The sequence below is a fragment of the Heterodontus francisci genome, chromosome 1 (genome assembly GCF_036365525.1).
Source record: "Heterodontus francisci isolate sHetFra1 chromosome 1, sHetFra1.hap1, whole genome shotgun sequence".
NCBI classification, from domain to species: domain Eukaryota; kingdom Metazoa; phylum Chordata; class Chondrichthyes; order Heterodontiformes; family Heterodontidae; genus Heterodontus; species Heterodontus francisci.
In genome coordinates, this window is record NC_090371.1 from 134,548,357 (window position 1) to 134,565,628 (window position 17,272).

Sequence of the window (17,272 nt, forward strand, 5' to 3'; positions counted from 1 at the left end):
CAGGCACAAGCGAATAATGCAAGGCTGGATTGCATCTATTGTAACCCAAGGAGTCTTACAAGTAAGGCAGAATTGAAGGCATTGATTAACACATGGGATTATGATAATATTGCTATCACAAAGACATGGTTGAAGGAAGGGCTGGACTCGCAATTCAATATTCCAGGGTATAGAATCTTCAGGCATGATTTGGGGGGGGGGGGGGGGGGGCGGACATAAAAGAGGAGGTAGCATTGCATTATTGATCAAGGAGTCTATACTGCAGTAAGGAGGGATGATATCTTAGAAGGTTCCTCAAATGAGGCCTTATGGATAGAACTTAAAAACAAAAAAGGGGCCATCACTTTGCTGGGAGTGTACTACAGGCCTCCAAGTAGGCAGGGAGAGATACAGCAGAAGATATGTAGGCAAATCTCAGAGGTGTAAAAATAATAGGGAAATAACAGTAGGGGATTTCAACTTCCCCAATATCAACTGGGATAGTCTTAGTGCAAAAGGCTTAAAGGGGGCGGAATTCTTAAAGTGCTTACAGGAGAGCTTTTTGAGCCAGCACATAGAAAGTCCTACAAGAGAAGGGGCAGTCCTGGACGAATCCTGGGGAATGAAGCCAGACAAGTGGTAGAAGTGTCAGTGGGGGAGCATTTTGGGGATAGTGACCATAACTCTAAGATTTAAGGTAGTTATGGAAAAGGACAAGGATGGACAGGAAATAAAGGTACTGAATTGAGGGAAGGCCAATTTCAATATGATAAAACAGGATCTGGCCAAAGTAGACAGGGAGCAGCGACTTGTAGGAAAGTCTACATCAGACCAGTGGGAGTCATTCAAAAAGGAATCAGAGAGAGTTCAGGGCCAACATGTTCCCGTAAAAGTGAAGGGTAAGACCAACAAGTCCAGGGAACCTTGGATGTCAAGGGATATAGAGGATTGGATAACGAAAAAAAAGGAGGCTTATGGCAGATTCAAAGGGCTGAAAACAGCAGAGGCCCGAGAGGAGTACAGAAAGTGTAGGGGGGTACTTAAAGTAATTAGGAGAGCGTAGAGGGGCATGAAAAAAACACTGGCGGGCAAGTTAAAGGAAAACCCCAAGACGTTTTATAAGTATATTAAAGGCGCGAGGACAATCAGGAAAAGAGTAGGGCCTATTCGGGACCAAAGTGACAAGCTGTGTGGAGCCAGAGGACGTAGGTGAGGTTTTAAATGATTACTTATCATCTGTGTTCACTATGGAGAAGGACAACGTAGGTGCAGAGATCAGGGAGGGGAATTGTAATACTTGAACAAATTAGCATTGAAAGGGAGGAGATATTAGCAGTTTTAGCAGGCTTAAAAGTGGATAAATCCCCAGGCCCAGATGAGATTTATCCCAGGCTGCTATGCGAGGCAAGGGAAGAGATAGCAGGGGCTCTGACAAATTTTCAAATCCTCTCTGGCCACAGGGAGAGGTGTCAGAGTACTGGAGGACAGCAAATGTGGTACCATTATTCAAGGAGGGTAGTAGGGATAAACCAGGTAATTACAGGCCAGTGAGTCTGACATTATTGGTAGGGAAACTATTCGAAAAAATTCTGAAGGACAGGATTAATTCCACTTGGAGAGGCAGGGATTAATCAAGGATAGTCAGCGTGGCTTTGGTCAGGCGGAGATCGTGTCGAACAAATTCGATTGAACTTTTTGAGGAGGTGTCTAGGTGTGTCGATGAGGGTAAAGCAGTTGATGTAGTCTACATGGATTTCAGTAAGGCTTTTGATAAGATCCCGTATGAGAGATTGGTCAAGGTAAGAGCCTATGGGATCCAGACCAATTTGTCAAATTGGATCCAAAATTGGCTTAGTGGCAGGAGGCAGAGGGTGATAGCCGAGGGCTGTTTTTGCAATTAGAAGCCTGTGACCAGTGGTGTACTGCAGCGACTTACAGTTAGACTCACTGGCCTGTAATTACCTGGTTTATCCCTACTACCCTTCTTGAATAATGGTACCACATTCACTGTCCTCCAGTCCTCTGACACCTCTACGGTGGTCAGAGAAGATTTGAAAATTTGTGTCAGAGCCCCTGCAATCTCCTCCCTTGCCTTGTACATCAATGATTTAGACGTGAATATAGGAAGTATGATCAGTAAGTTCGCAGATGACACGAAAATTGGTGATGTCATAAACAGCGAGGAGGAAAGCCTTGATTACAGGATGATATAGATGGGCAGAGCAGTGGCAAAGGGAATTTAATCCTAAGAAGTGCAAGGTGATACATTTTGGGAGGACTAACAAGGCAAGGAAATATACAATGGATGGTAGGACCCTAGGAAGTACAGAGGGTCAGAGGGACCTTGGTGTACTTGTCCATAGATCACTGAAGGCAACAGCACACAGATAGATAAGGTGGTTAGGAAGGCATATGGCATACCTGCCTTTATTAGCCGAGGCACAGTATATAAACAGCAGGGAGGTTATGATGGAGCTGTATAAAACAGAAGTTAGGCCACAGCTGAAGTAGTGTGTACCGTTCTGGCCACCACAGTATAGGAAGGATGTGATTGCACTGGAGAGGGTGCAGAGCAGATTCACCAGGATGATGCCTGGGCTGGAGCATTTCAAATATGAAGAGAGAGAGTGATAGGCTAGGGTTGTTTTCCCTGACAGAGAAGGCTGAGGAAGGAACCTGATTGAGGTGTACAAAATTATGAGGGGCATTGATAGGAAGAAACTTTTTCCGTTAGCGGAGGTGCCAATATCCAGGGGGCATAGATTTAAGGTAAGGGGCAGGAGGTTTAGAGGAGATTTGAGGAAACATTTTTTCACCCAGAGGGTGGTTGGAATCTGGAACACACTGCCTGAAGGGGTGGTAGAGGCAGGAACCCTCACAACATTTAAGTAGTATTTAGATGAGCACTTGAAACACCATAACATACAAGGCTACAGGCCAAGTGCTGGAAAATGGGATTAGAATAGATAGGTGCTTGATGGCCAGCAGAGTCACAATGGGCTGTTTCTGTGCTGTATAACTATGTCTCTAATTGACCACCTTCCAACAAAGAGATCCTTTTTCTGAACTAATTCACCAATCACATTCTACAAAAAGACAGACAAGGATGCCATGACAGTTGCCTACCCAACTAAGTTGCAGGCCTGAAATCCCACCGGTCATAATAGTTGTCCACCCAACCAGGGGTTTAAACTAATTTAGCAGGGGTTTGCACACCAAGTTGTAACAGAAAGGAGACCTAGCTCAAAAAATGGAAGGAGTAAATGCTTAATATTTCTGGGTACAAAGTATTCAGGAAAGATGGAGAAGGAAAAGAAAGGAATAAGGGTAACAGTTTTGATTAAGGAAAATATGACAGTGCTAGAAATAGATGTTATTGAGGGGTCAAAGACAGAATCTATTGGTTGGAGTTAAGAAATAGAGGAGCTCTTATGCTATTTGATGTATTTTATAGGCCACCAAATACAAGGGAGATGATAAAGGAGATTTACAAAGAAATTGAGGAGCAGCATGAACTATAAGAGTCGTGATAATGGGAGACTTTAACTACCCTAATATTGAATCGGGTAGGAATTTCTCAAGTGGATTCAGGAGAATTTTACTGATTGGTTATGTTTCCTGCCCAATCAGGAAGGAGGCATTGCTAGATCTAGCCCTAGGGAATGAAGTCAGTCAAGCGAATCAAGTGTCAGTAGGGGAACATTTCGGCGTCAGTGATCATAGTATAAGATTTAGGTTAGCTATGGAAAAGGACAAGGAGAAATCCACAGTAAAATAATTAATTGGGGGTGGACCAATTTGAATGGGGTGAGAATGGATCTGGCCCAGGTAAATTGGAATCAAAGATTGGCAGGCAAAACCAACAGAACAGTGGGCTGCCTTTAAAAAGGAGATGGTTCAGGTACATTCGACATATATTCCCAGGAGGGGGAAATCGTAGGCTAAACAAAGCCAGTGGGGGGTTACCATTGGCCAGAAACTGAACTGGAGTAACCATATAAATACCGTGGTTAAAAAGCAGGTCAGAGGCTAGGAATCCTGCAGCGAGTAACTCACCTCCTGACTCCCCAAAGCCTGTCCACCATCTACAAGGTCCAAGTCAAGAGTGTGATGGAATACTCTCCACTTGCCTGGATGGGTGCAGCTCCAACAAAACAAGAAATCGACACCATCCAGGACAAAGCAGCCCGCTTGATTGGCATCCACAAAACATTCACTCCCTCCACCGACACGCAGTGACAGCAGCATGTACCATCTACAAGATGCACTGCAGTAACGCAACAAGGCTACTCAGGCAGCACCTTCCAAACCTGTGACCTCTACCACCCAGAAGAACAAGGACAGCAGATGCGTGGGAATACCACCACCTGCAAATTCCCCTGTAAGCTACACACTATCCTGACTTGGAACTGTATCGCCGTTCCTTCACTGTCGCTGGGTCAAAATCCTGGAACTCCCTTCCTTATAGCACTGTGCGTGTACCTACCCCGCATGGACTGCAGCGGTCCAAGAAGGCAGCTCACCACCACCTTTTCAAGGGCAGTCAGGGATGGGCGCTCCCACATCCCATGAAACAACATAGACAGGCTAGTAGAATGGGCAAATACGTAGCAGATGAAATTTAATGCAGAGAACTGTGAAGTGATACCTTCCCTCGTTCTTCCTAGCAAAATGCAATATAAAATAAAGCATGCAATTCTAAAAGGGATGCAGGAGCAGAAGGACCTGGGGGTATAAGTGCACAAATCATTGAAGGTGGCAGGGCAAGCTGAGAAAGTGGTTAAAAAGTCATATGGGATCCAGGGCTTTAGAAATAGAGGCAGAGTACAAAACCAAGGAAGTTATGGTGCACCTTTATACAACACTGCTTCAGCCTCAACGGAGCGTGTGTCCAATCTGGGCACCACGCTTTAGAAAGGATGTGAAGGCATTACAGAGGGTGCAGAAACAATTCACGAGAATGTTTCTAGGGATGAGGGACTTCAGTTACATGGATAGATTGGCGAAGCTGGGACTGTTCTCCGTAAAGAAGAGACGATTGAGAGGAGATTTGATAGAGGTGTTCAAAATCATGAGGGTTCTGGATATAGATAAAACAGAAACTGATCCCATTGGCGGAAGGGTCAAGAACCAGAGGACACCGCTTTAAAGGTGAATGACAAAAGAACCAAAGGCGACATGAAGTAAAACTTTTTTTTTAATGCAGCAAGTGGTTCGGATCTGGAATGCACTGCCAGAGAGTGTAGTGGAGTCAGATTCAATTGCAGCTTTCAAAAGAGAATTGGATAATTATAAGAAAAAAAAACATTGCAGGGTTGTGGAGAAAGGGCAGGAGAGTGGGACTAGCAGAGGTGCTCTTGCACATATAGCTGGCATGGACACGAAGGACCAAATGTCCCCCATCAGTGCTGCAACCATTATGATTCTATGATGCATTTTGGTAGGAAGAATGAGAAGCAATACAAGTTAAATGGTACAACTTTGAAGGAGGTGCAAAAATGAAAAACCTGGGAGTGTTTGCATACAAATCTTTGAAGGACAGGTTAATAAAGCAGTTAATAAAACATATGGGATCCTGGGCTCAGAGTACAAAAGCTTGGAAGTTATGCCAAACCTCTATAAAACACTAGTTCAGTCCCAACTGCCCAATTCAGAGCACCACACTTTAGGAAGGACATGAAGGCATTGGAGAGGGTATTCAGGAGATTTATTAAAATGGTTCCAGGGATGAGGGATTACAGTTACGTGGAGAGAATGAAGGTGGTGGGGTTGTTCTCGTTAAAGCAGAGAAGGCAAAGAGTAGATTTAAGAGGTGTTTCAAATCATAAAAGGGTTTAGAGTAAAGAAAAAGAGGAACTGTTTCCAATAGCTGAAGGGTGGATAACCAGAGGACACAGATTTAAGGTGATTGGCTAAAGAATCAGAGTCGACATGAGAGACGTTTCTTTATGTAAACAAGTGGTTACAATTTGGAATACACTGCTTAATAGGTTGTTGGATACATATTTAACAGTAGTCTGCAAATGGGAATCTGATAAATACGAAAGAAAAAAATGCAGGATATGGAGCAAGAGTGGGACTAATTGGATTGCTCTTAAAATTTGAATTCACTCTCTGGTTTATTCAGTCAGTCTCTGGATTACTCACCCAGTAACAAGCACTGCATTACTGTACTGTTAATACCAGGTGAAAGTCTTTGCTCGAGTCGCTCTGAACAGGCTCCAGAAGCTGGCCGAGCGCGTCTACCCTGAGGCACAGTGTGGCTTTCGTGCAGAGAGATCGACTATTGACATGCTGTTCTCCCTTCGTCAGATACAGGAGAAATGCCGTGAACAACAGATGCCCCTCTACATTGCTTTCATTGATCTCACCAAAGCCTTTGACCTCGTCAGCAGACGTGGTCTCTTCAGACTACTAGAAAAGATCGGATGTCCACCAAAGCTACTAAGTATCATCACCTCATTCCATGACAATATGAAAGGCACAATTCAACATGGTGGCTCCTCATCAGAGCCCTTTCCTATCCTGAGTGGTGTGAAACAGGGCTGTGTTCTCGCACCCACACTTTTTGGGATTTTCTTCTCCCTGCTGCTTTCACATGCGTTCAAATCCTCTGAAGAAGGAATTTTCCTCCACACAAGATCAGGGGGCAGGTTGTTCAACCTTGCCCGTCTAAGAGCGAAGTCCAAAGTACGGAAAGTCCTCATCAGAGAACTCCTCTTTGCTGACGATGCTGCTTTAACATCTCACACTGAAGAATGCCTGCAGAGTCTCATCGACAGGTTTGCGTCTGCCTGCAATGAATTTGGCCTAACCATCAGCCTCAAGAAAACGAACATCATGGGGCAGGATGTCAGAAATGCTCCATCCATCAATATTGGCGACCACGCTCTGGAAGTGGTTCAAGAGTTCACCTACCTAGGCTCAACTATCACCAGTAACCTGTCTCTAGATGCAGAAATCAACAAGCGCATGGGTAAGGCTACCACTGCTATGTCCAGACTGGCCAAGAGAGTGTGGGAAAATGGCGCACTGACACGGAACACAAAAGTCCGAGTGTATCAGGCCTGTGTCCTCAGTACCTTGCTCTACGGCAGCGAGGCCTGGACAACGTATGCCAGCCAAGAGCGACGTCTCAATTCATTCCATCTTCGCTGCCTTCGGAGAATACTTGGCATCAGGTGGCAGGACTATATCTCCAACACAGAAGTCCTTGAAGCGGCCAACACCCCCAGCTTATACACACTACTGAGTCAGCGGCGCTTGAGATGGCTTGGCCATGTGAGCCGCATGGAAGATGGCAGGATCCCCAAAGACACATTGTACAGCGAGCTCGCCACTGGTATCAGACCCACCGGCCGTCCATGTCTCCGTTATAAAGACGTCTGCAAACGCGACATGAAATCGTGTGACATTGATCACAAGTCGTGGGAGTCAGTTGCCAGCATTCGCCAGAGCTGGCGGGCAGCCATAAAGACAGGGCTAAATTGTGGCGAGTCGAAGAGACTTAGTAGTTGGCAGGAAAAAAGACAGAGGCGCAAGGGGAGAGCCAACTGTGCAACAGCCCCAACAAACAAATTTCTCTGCAGCACCTGTGGAAGAGCCTGTCACTCCAGAATTGGCCTTTATAGCCACTCCAGGCGCTGCTTCACAACCCACTGACCACCTCCAGGCGCGTATCCATTGTCTCTCGAGATAAGGAGGCCCAAAAGAAAGAAATACCAGGTGAGAAAGGTGTCTCGGGGTCTTTCTCAGCCTTCACCTGGTCTTATTGTAACAGGGTTTAATTTTTAAACACACCATGTTTTGAGCTCCCTCTTTGGTGAATTCTTGTTCACCACTTTCCAATTATAAGGCAAAGAAATTAGCATAAACAGGATTTCTTAGGTTTAAAGAAAAGTGAAATTTATTAAAACTTAAACTCCAATTCGGTTAACCCGTACGGATGCGCGCCATGCCCCACATTAACATGCATACGCAACCTTCCTCTTCTTTGGCCTTCTTGTCTCGAGAGACAATGGGTAAGCGCCTAGAGGTGGCCAGTGGTTTGTGGAGCAGCACTTGGAGTGGCTATAAAGGCCAATTCTAGAGTGACAGACGCTGCAGATAAAAATGGTTGTCGGGGCTGTTACACAGTTGGCTCTCCTTGCACATCTGCCTTTTTTTCCCTGCGAACGGTTAAGTCTCTTCCACTTGTCACTCTTTAGCCCTGCCTTTATGGCTGCCCGCCAGCTCTGGCGATCACTGGCAACTGACTCCCACGACTTGTGATCAATGTCACAGAACTTCATGTCGCGTTTGCAGATATCTTTAAAGCAGAGACATGGACGGCCGGTGGGTCGGATACCAGTGACGAGCTCGCTGTACAATGCGTCCTTGGGAATCCTGCCATCTTCCATGCGGCTCACATGGCTAAGCCATCTCAAGTGCCGCTGGCTCAGTAGGGTGTATATGCTGGGATGTTGGCCGCCTCAAGGACTTCTGCATTGGAGATACGGTCCCGCAGCCTGATGCCAAGGATTCTCCGGGGGCAGCGAAGATGGAATGAGTTGAGACGTCGTTCTTGGCCGACATATGTTGTCCAGCTCTCGCTGCCATAGAGCAAGGTACTGAGGACACAGGGTTGAAACACTCGGACTTTTGTGTTCCGTGTCAGTGCGCCATTTTTCCACACCCTCTTACCCAGTCTGGACATAGCGGCGGATGCCTTTCCCATGAGCTTGTTGATTTCTGCATCTAGAGACAGGTTACTGGTGATAGTTGAGCCTAGGTAGGTGAACTCTTGAACCACTTCCAGAGCATGGTCGCCGATATTTATGGATGGAGCATTTCTAATGTCCTGTCCCAAGATGTTCATTTTCTGGAGGCTGATGTTTAGGCCAAATTCATTGCAGACAGCTGCAATCCTGTCGATGAGTCTCTGCCGACACTCTTCTGTCTGGGATGTTAATGCAGCATTGTCAGAGAAGAGGAGCTCCCTGATGAGGACTTTCTGTACTTTGGTCTTCGCTCTAAGGCGAGCAAGGTTGAACAACCTGCCATCTGAACTTGGGTGGAGGAAAATTCCTTCTTCTAAAGACTTGAGCATATGAGAGCAGCAGTGAGAAGACCCTACACAGTGTAGGTATGAAACCACAGCCCTGTTTCACACCACTCAGGATAGGAAATGAATCTGATGAGGCACCGTAATGCTGAATTGTGCCTTTCATTTGTCATGGAATGAGGTGATGATATTTAGTAGCTTTGGTGGACATCCGATCTTTGCTAGTAGTCTGAAGAGACCACGTCTGCTGACAAGGTCAAAGGCTTTGGTGAGATCTATGAAAGCAACGTAGGGGGGCATCCGTGGTTCGCGGCATTTCTCCTGTAGCTGGCGAAAGGAGAACAGCATGTCAATGGCGGATCTCTCTGCTCGAAAGCCGCACTGTGCCTCAGGGTAGACACGCTCAGCCAGCTTCTGGAGTCCGTTTAAAACGACTCGAGCGAAGACTTTTCTCCCTGCTGAGCAGGGAGGTTCCACAGTAGTTGTTGCAGTCACCTCGGTCACCCTTGTTCTTATAGAGGGTGATGATATTGGCATCGCACGTTCTGTGGTATTGCTCCCTCATCCCAGCACAGGCAAAGCAATTCATAGAGTGCTGAGAGCATAGCAGGCTTGGCACTCTTGATTATTTCAGGGGTAATGCCGTCCTTCCCAGAGGCTTTTCCACTGGCTAGAGAATCAATGGCATCACCGAGTTTCCATTTTCTTGGCTGTTCGTCCAGCTCATTCATGACTGGCAGAGACTGGGCTGCATTGAGGGCAGTATCAGTGACATTTCCTCCCCCCCCCCTACCCAGAGTATAGTTCTAGGTAGTGTTCTACCCAGCAGTCCATTTGCTTGCATTGGTCAGTGATCGTTTCCCCTGATTTAGACGTGTGGGGGGGCGCATCTTCTTGATGGTTGGCTCAAAAGCTCTCTGAATGCCATCATACATTCCTCTGATGTTTCCGGTGTTGGAGGCCAACTGAATACGATTGCATAGGTGTTGCCAGTAGTCATTTGCACAGCGCCTGGCTGTTCTTTGTGCAGTGCTTCTGGTTACTTTAAGTGCTACGGATGTTAACTCGCTGGGGGCTTTCTTGTAGTTCAACAGTGCAGTGTGCTTAGCGGCTATGACAGGTTCCAGCTCTTCAAAGTGAGATTGAAACCAGTCTGCATTCTGCTTCTCACGTTTGCCAAAGGTAGTCATTGCTGAGTCATAGATGGCGTCTCTGATGTGGGCCCACTTCGTCTCTGCATCCCCTACAGGAGTGTTTTGAAGGGCTTTTTCCAAGTGAATTTAGAAACTTACATAACAGCTGTGGAAAAGAAATGCTGTTAGTGTTGATGCACGGGCAGCCCTTCTGCTTGGAGTGATGCAGCTTCTTTGGTTTGAGTCTAACTTTGCTGCACACCAGGGACTGATCGGTGTCGCAGTACGCACTGTGGAAGCTGCGTGTGATTTGGTCACTGTTTATAGAGGCTCTATTGTGACGATGAGGTCCAGCTGGTGGCAATGACGTGATCTTGGGTGCCTCCATGAAACCTGGTGACAGGGTTTAGTATGAAAGAACGAGTTGGTGATGCAGAGGTTGTGATAGGTACATAACTCCAGCAGTCTCTGTCCATTCTCATTCATCCTTCCAATGCCATAGTGCCCAAGGCAGGAGGGCCATGAGCATACGCGATACGCACGTGCAAATAGAGACAGAAAAGAGAAGAAAAAATAGAGTAGAGAGATTTGAGGCAATATCAGAAGAGTTTCTTGTTACTGTGCTTCAAGCTCACTGTAGTCCTTTGATAGGTAGTCTTGCTTTTCGTTGGGGCCCAGTATTCTTCTTAAACCTTGTTCACTGTAGGAAACTTTTCTCTCGTGATTTATGTGTCTTCAATACTGCGAGAAAGAGATGAGAGCAGACAGGAGAGAGAAGTCTTTTCAGTCCAGGAGCAAACAGCTTTCAGAGTTCAAATTCCCTGTGGCAAGTTCTAATTAAAAAAAAACTCCAACAGCCAGTTAGTCATGTGACGGCGGCACAGTGGCACAGTGATTAGCACTGCAGCCTCACAGCTCCAGGGACCCGGGTTCGATTCTGGGTACTGCCTGCGTGGAGTTTGCAAGTTCTCCCTGTGTCTGCGTGGGTTTTCTCCGGGTGCTCCGGTTTCCTCCCACAAGCCAAAAGACTTGCAGGTTGGTAGGTAAATTGGCCATCATAAATTGTCACTAGTATAGGTAGGTGGTAGGGAAATATGGGGACAGGTGGGGATGTTTGGTAGGAATGTGGGATTGGTGTAGGATTGGTATAAATGGGTGGTTGGTGGTCGGCGCAAACTCGGTGGGCCGAAGGGCCTGTTTCAGTGCTGTATCTCTAATCTAAACTGGTCTGACCACATCTTCGGCCATCTTAGTAGTTAACCTGGAATGTTAGCCTCTCCACCTTCAATGTCTGGTAATCAAAAGACCATTGTGGATTAAATTGGAGCAGGGAGTGGCCCCTTTGTCCTTTCCAAGTACTGTCTGTTACTATGTAAACGTCTTTCCAGTCAAGGGTCTGTTTTTTTTTTTTTAAAAAGTTCTTTCTTTACTCCAGTAACAGTTGAAAAATCAATGTTCATGTGGCAAAATTAATGAGTCTCATTCTTGGCAGGTGGGGGCATGCAAGACAGTACCCATGCATAGGTTATGATAGATAGCAAGCTCCAAACGCTATTTAATTAAACAAAATAAAATTGCTTACCTTTCACTTGGATTTGCTCCAAAGTAGGCTGACCTGGAGGATTGGGCCCTTGAGCTGTTAAGATAAATTTGGCATGAAACATGGCTATTCAGGTTAAAATATTCAGGTTCATAAAAACCTGTGGACAGCACAGCAATTACCAATAGTATTTGTATATTATGTTTTAACATGAAAACATCATACAGCATTTTACAAGCAGGCTGAGGAAAACAGCTAATAGAAATATAGGAGCAAATGTCAAACCATAGTATGCTTAAGAGCAACAGAAAGCTTGGTCAAAAATGGATTTTGAGAATGTTTTTAGGAAGGCAGAAAAGTAAAAACGCAAAGGGTGGTTGAGGGAGTTCTGGAGAATCCATGGTTACACAAAAGAAAAAGGATGCAGGAGAGGATGCTAGCTTGGCAATGGTTGCAGAATAGCGTGCAGTGAGTCAATGGCTCAATTTGAAGGTGAGGACAGGAATTTTAAATTTAAATGCAGGGAATTAGCATAGGCTACCAAGGACAGAGATGATGGGTGAGAAAATTTTAACGTGGGTTTAGGTTCAAGTAGCTGGAGTTTTTGGAATGTAAAGGATGGGAAGACAGAGAAAAACATTGCAGAAATTGTCTGGAACTGAAAACTGTGAATGATGAATATTGCAGATCATGAGAAAATGTGAATAAGGGTTTCAGTAGAAGGAGAAATACAGGAGAAATGCCGTGAACAGATGCCCCTCTACATTGCTTTCATTGATCTCACCAAAGCCTTTGACCTAGTCAGCAGACGTGGTCTCTTCAGACTACTAGAAAAGATTGGATGCCCACCAAAGCTACTAAGTATCATTACCGCATTCCATGACAAAAGGAAAGGCACAATTCAACATGGTGGCTCCTCATCAGAGCCCTTTCCTATCCTGAGTGGCGTGAAACAGGGTTGTGTTCTCGCACCCACACTTTTTGGGATTTTCTTCTCCCTGCTGCTTTCACATGCGTTCAAGTCCTCTGAAGGAATTTTCCTCCACACAAGATCAGGGGGCAGATTGTTCAATCTTGCCCGTCTAACAGCGAAGTCCAAAGTACGGAAAGTCCTCATCAGGGAACTCCTCTTTGCTGACAATGCTGCTTTAACATCTCACACTGAAGAGTGCCTGCAGAGTCTCATCGACAGGTTTGCGTCTGCCTGCAATGAATTTGGCCTAACCATCAGCCTCAAGAAAACGAACATCATGGGACAGGACGTCAGAAATGCTCCATCCATCAATATTGGCGACCACACTCTGGAAGTGGTTCAAGAGTTCACCTACCTAGGCTCAACTATCACCAGTAACCTGTCTCTCGATGCAGAAATCAACAAGCGCATGGGAAAGGCTTCCACTGCTATGTCCAGACTGGCCAAGAGAGTGTGGGAAAATGGCGCACTGACACGGAACACAAAAGTCCGAGTGTATCAAGCCTGTGTCCTCAGTACCTTGCTCTATGGCAGCGAGGCCTGGACAACGTATGTCAGCCAAGAGCGACGTCTCAACTCATTCCATCTTCGCTGCCTCCGGAGAATACTTGGCATCAGGTGGCAGGACCGTATCTCCAACACAGAAGTCCTCGAGGCGGCCAACATCCCTAGCTTACACACACTATTGAGTCAGCAGCGCTCGAGATGGCTTGGCCATGTGAGCCGCATGGAAGATGGCAGGATCCCCAAAGACACATTGTACAGCGAGCTCCCCACTGGTATCAGACCCACCGGCCGTCCATGTCTCCGCTTTAAAGACGTCTGCAAACGCGACATGAAATCCTGTGACATTGATCACAAGTCGTGGGAGTCAGTTGCCAGCGTTCGCCAGAGCTGGCGGGCAGCCATAAAAACGGGGCTGAAGTGTGGCGAGTCGAAGAGACTTAGTAGTTGGCAGGAAAAAAGACAGAGGCGAAAGGGGAGAGCCAACTGTGTAACAGCCCCGACAAACAAATTTCTCTGCAGCACCTGTGGAAGAGCCTGTCACTCTAGAATTGGCCTTTATAGCCACTCCAGGCGCTGCTTCACAAACCACTGACCACCTCCAGGCACTTATCCATTGTCTCTCGAGATAAGGAGGCCAAAGAAGAAGTATAGAAATAGGGAACAGGTAAGGCATGTTGTTGAGTAGAAGTAAGTGATCTTAATGAAGGAAAGAATGCAGGGCTAGAAGCTCAGCTTTGGATAAAGCAGGATGCTTTTTTCACAATCTAGTTCAGCCTAAATGAGTGGGCAGTCAGTCCCACATTTATATCACATTCTGCATAAAGTAAATAGATCACTCTAATCTGTCAGTGCACCTTCATTTTAAAAGCCTAAAATTTGAATCCCTGGTCCTAGAATTTGTGACAAACATATTTATTTATGGATCTTACAATAATATTTCTCCCAGTGTTTTGGGCACCCACTGTCATATAAGGATATCACAGCTGTGGAAAGGCTACATTGATTAGAATGGTCCAGAAATGAGGTTATAGTTATGAAGGGCAGCTGAAAAATTGGGTAATTTCTCATTAATAGATCACCCCTAATCGTTTGTTAGAGTTTTTCAAAATTATGAAATGCTTTGAGTAGCCACTGCATGATTGTTTCTTCTGGTTGATGAATCAATATCAATGGGGCAGAGATTGAGGATTATAACAACTATAAAAAGGAGGAAGTTAGACTTTTTTTTTTACACTGAAGATCACTGGGACATGAGATCATTACAAGGCTTAAGCAGAACACAGTTGTTCAAAATGGAATATAAAGGATGAAAGGAAAATATTGGGAAATGGGATTACAGTAGTTAGCTCCAGTTCAAAGGTTAACACTGGCAGAGAGACAAGAGGCCAAATGGCTTACTCCTGCAACTATGATTTGATTTAGATCATTCATTGCAACTGTCAATTTCAGTAAATTTCTGGTTAAGTGGCTGTAACAGAAGCAACCAGAGTCTTATTACTATAGCTGTGCAGAAAAATTGGGAGATTTATTTGGACAAAGTTGTAGATTTGAAACACAAACTTAATAACTAACCAGCAGGATTTAGGTTTTTGTTTGTTTGTATTCAGCAAAACCATCATGAAGTACAAAAGCATTGCAATGCTTATTCCAAAAACTAAGGATCATACTTCATAAATTGATTTTCTAACTGGAGTTATTCACAGTACAAATATACTCAGGACATCAAAAAATTAAATTTCCTTCCCTTGGTTTTTTAAAAACACTTAGAGAGTGATAATATTGTTAGAGATACTGCCTGGGAGCAGTTACTCTTTCCAACATTAGCCAAAAGCTAAATTCAAAAATAGTCAGGAAAAAAAACACACATAAAAAGGGCTTTCAATTTACAGGTGCATGCAACAAGTGGTATTGGTTGGTGGTAAGCCTTTCTTTTTGTCTTCAGGACATTACAATATAGAACAAGTGTGACTTTACCAGATCTTTTGGGATTTTGTTGAGTACTGGTCTCCATCCCCAAGGCACTGCTGGCACCATACTCATAAGTACCATCCTTTTTGCCATTTGATGAACATAAACGCAGCTGGATGCCAGTGCTGAAAGGTAGGTTAGTTCGCATACTACGCCAGGGACTTTGGTTGGTTCTAATGTTCTTGCATACTGAAAATAAATGTTGAAAGTCACCAAATAAATTAATTTCCAACTCTGAAATACACAATGTCCACTTTACAAGGCCACAGAGGTAAAATAAACTTTGTAAGAATATTGACAAGATATCCTTTCCAAGGGATTATTTAACCCACTTTAACGATAGTAGTGACAAGTTCACAATCTGTAAAGCAAGAATCGAAGTTTTGTTTTGCTTATATTTTTGTAAACATAGAACAATGACATAGAAATAATATTAAGAATTTCATAGGTTTAATATAATTTAAAATACACTTTCAAAAAGAAATCTTAAATATATTGACATGCTTTATTTTTAATTTTATTTAGGTAATAATGTGGCTGCAAGAGGAGGTCTGGGACTGCAGCGAGTAACTCATCTCCTGACTTCCCAAAGCCTGTCCACCCTCTTCAAGGAGTTTGATGGAATACTCTCCACTTGCCTCGATGGGTGCAACTCCAACAACATTCAAGAAGCTCAACACCATCCAGGACAAAGCAGCCCGCTTGATCGGCACCCCATCCACCACTTTAAACATTCACTCCCTCCAACACCAGCACACAGTGGCAGCAGTGTGTACCATCTACAAGAAGCACTGCAAAAACTCCCAAACCTCCTTCGACAGCACTTTTCAAACCCACAACCTTTACCATCTAGAAGGACAAGGGCAGCAGATGCATGGGAACACCACCTGCAAGTTCCACTGCAAGCCACACACCATCCTGACTTGAAACTATATCGCCGTTCCTTCACGGTCACTGGGTCAAAAACCTGGAGTTCCCTTCCTAACACTAAATCAGATGGACTTCACCAGTTCAAGAAGGCAACTCACTAACATCTTTACAAGGACAAATAGGGATGAGCAACAAACGCTGGTCTTGCCAGTGATGCTCATATCCCAGGAACGAATATAAAAAAAAATGAACAGCACTTTTGGTGATGGTGCAACCAAATGTAAAAATACTTCAATATTAGTAAATAATTTAACTGATGGTTCCATTACTTCAACTCTATGTACTTTCATTTACTTGACGGAACTACTGTCCACCTTTCACTGTATAATTCCATATACTGTTCCATCTAGTAGCTTTTACAAATCATCTTAACTAAGACAAGAAGCTAAGATAGAATGCTAAAATTTCATATTCAGTTTGAGTCTGATGCCCGGCACAGACACGATGGGCCGAAGGGCCTGACTCTATAAATTAATGTCTTAAATATCGCTGAAAACAGACGTTTTGTCAAAACTTGTGTGATGGTAGTCAGCATTCTGGAATCCAAAATTCTGTCATTCTCTTTCTCTCCAGGACTTTTGTTTAGTTCAGTCCTATTAAAGAGCTCATTTATCTTCCAGTTTCCAGCTCTCATGAAGGGTCTACACCAAAAACATTAACCTCCCAGATGCGACTAAGTTAGAGGATAGTCAACAGGCACAGAAATGGACACAAAAACTCAATATACCGGAATTAGATAACAGGAATATAGATGTTGCGGAAAGGCTGGCATTTTTTGCTCCTCCCTAACTGCCAAAGTGGTGGATCTTTCTTTTGCACAGCTGGTGTCCTGATGCAATGCCCAAGTTGCAGCCAAGTGATCGGTCAGATTTTATTCTCCTTTCCTTTCTTGCAGTTTAACACAACTGAGTGACTTCTCAGACCACCACAGAGGGCAGTTTAGAACTAACCACACCAACATGGGACTAGAGTCACATTTAGGTCAGACTGGGTAAAGACTACAGGTTTCCTTTTCTAAAGAGCATTAATAAACCAGTTCCGTTTTTATAACTATTTCAAGGCCAATTTTACCGATACCAACTTTTTAAAACAAAACTGAATTCAAATTCTCAAATTGCTATGGTAGCATTTAAATTCGCATTGTCTGGATTACTAGTCCAGTAACATAATTACTATGCTTCCATACCAGTTATTGAGAG

The 17,272-nt window shown here is 44.5% G+C and overlaps 1 protein-coding gene across 2 annotated transcripts in view; it reads right to left on the minus strand.

Moving 5' to 3' along the window:
- Positions 1–17,272, minus strand: part of slc30a9 (solute carrier family 30 member 9) — a 196,858-nt gene that overhangs the window by 146,129 nt on the left and 33,457 nt on the right. For both annotated transcript variants that reach the window (XM_068036225.1, XM_068036235.1), the window contains 2 exons: positions 15,150–15,332; positions 11,738–11,791 (listed from right to left, as the gene is read on the minus strand). In XM_068036225.1, coding sequence (XP_067892326.1) covers positions 11,738–11,791; positions 15,150–15,332 — 237 coding nt within the window. The remainder of the gene's footprint in view (positions 1–11,737; positions 11,792–15,149; positions 15,333–17,272) is intronic.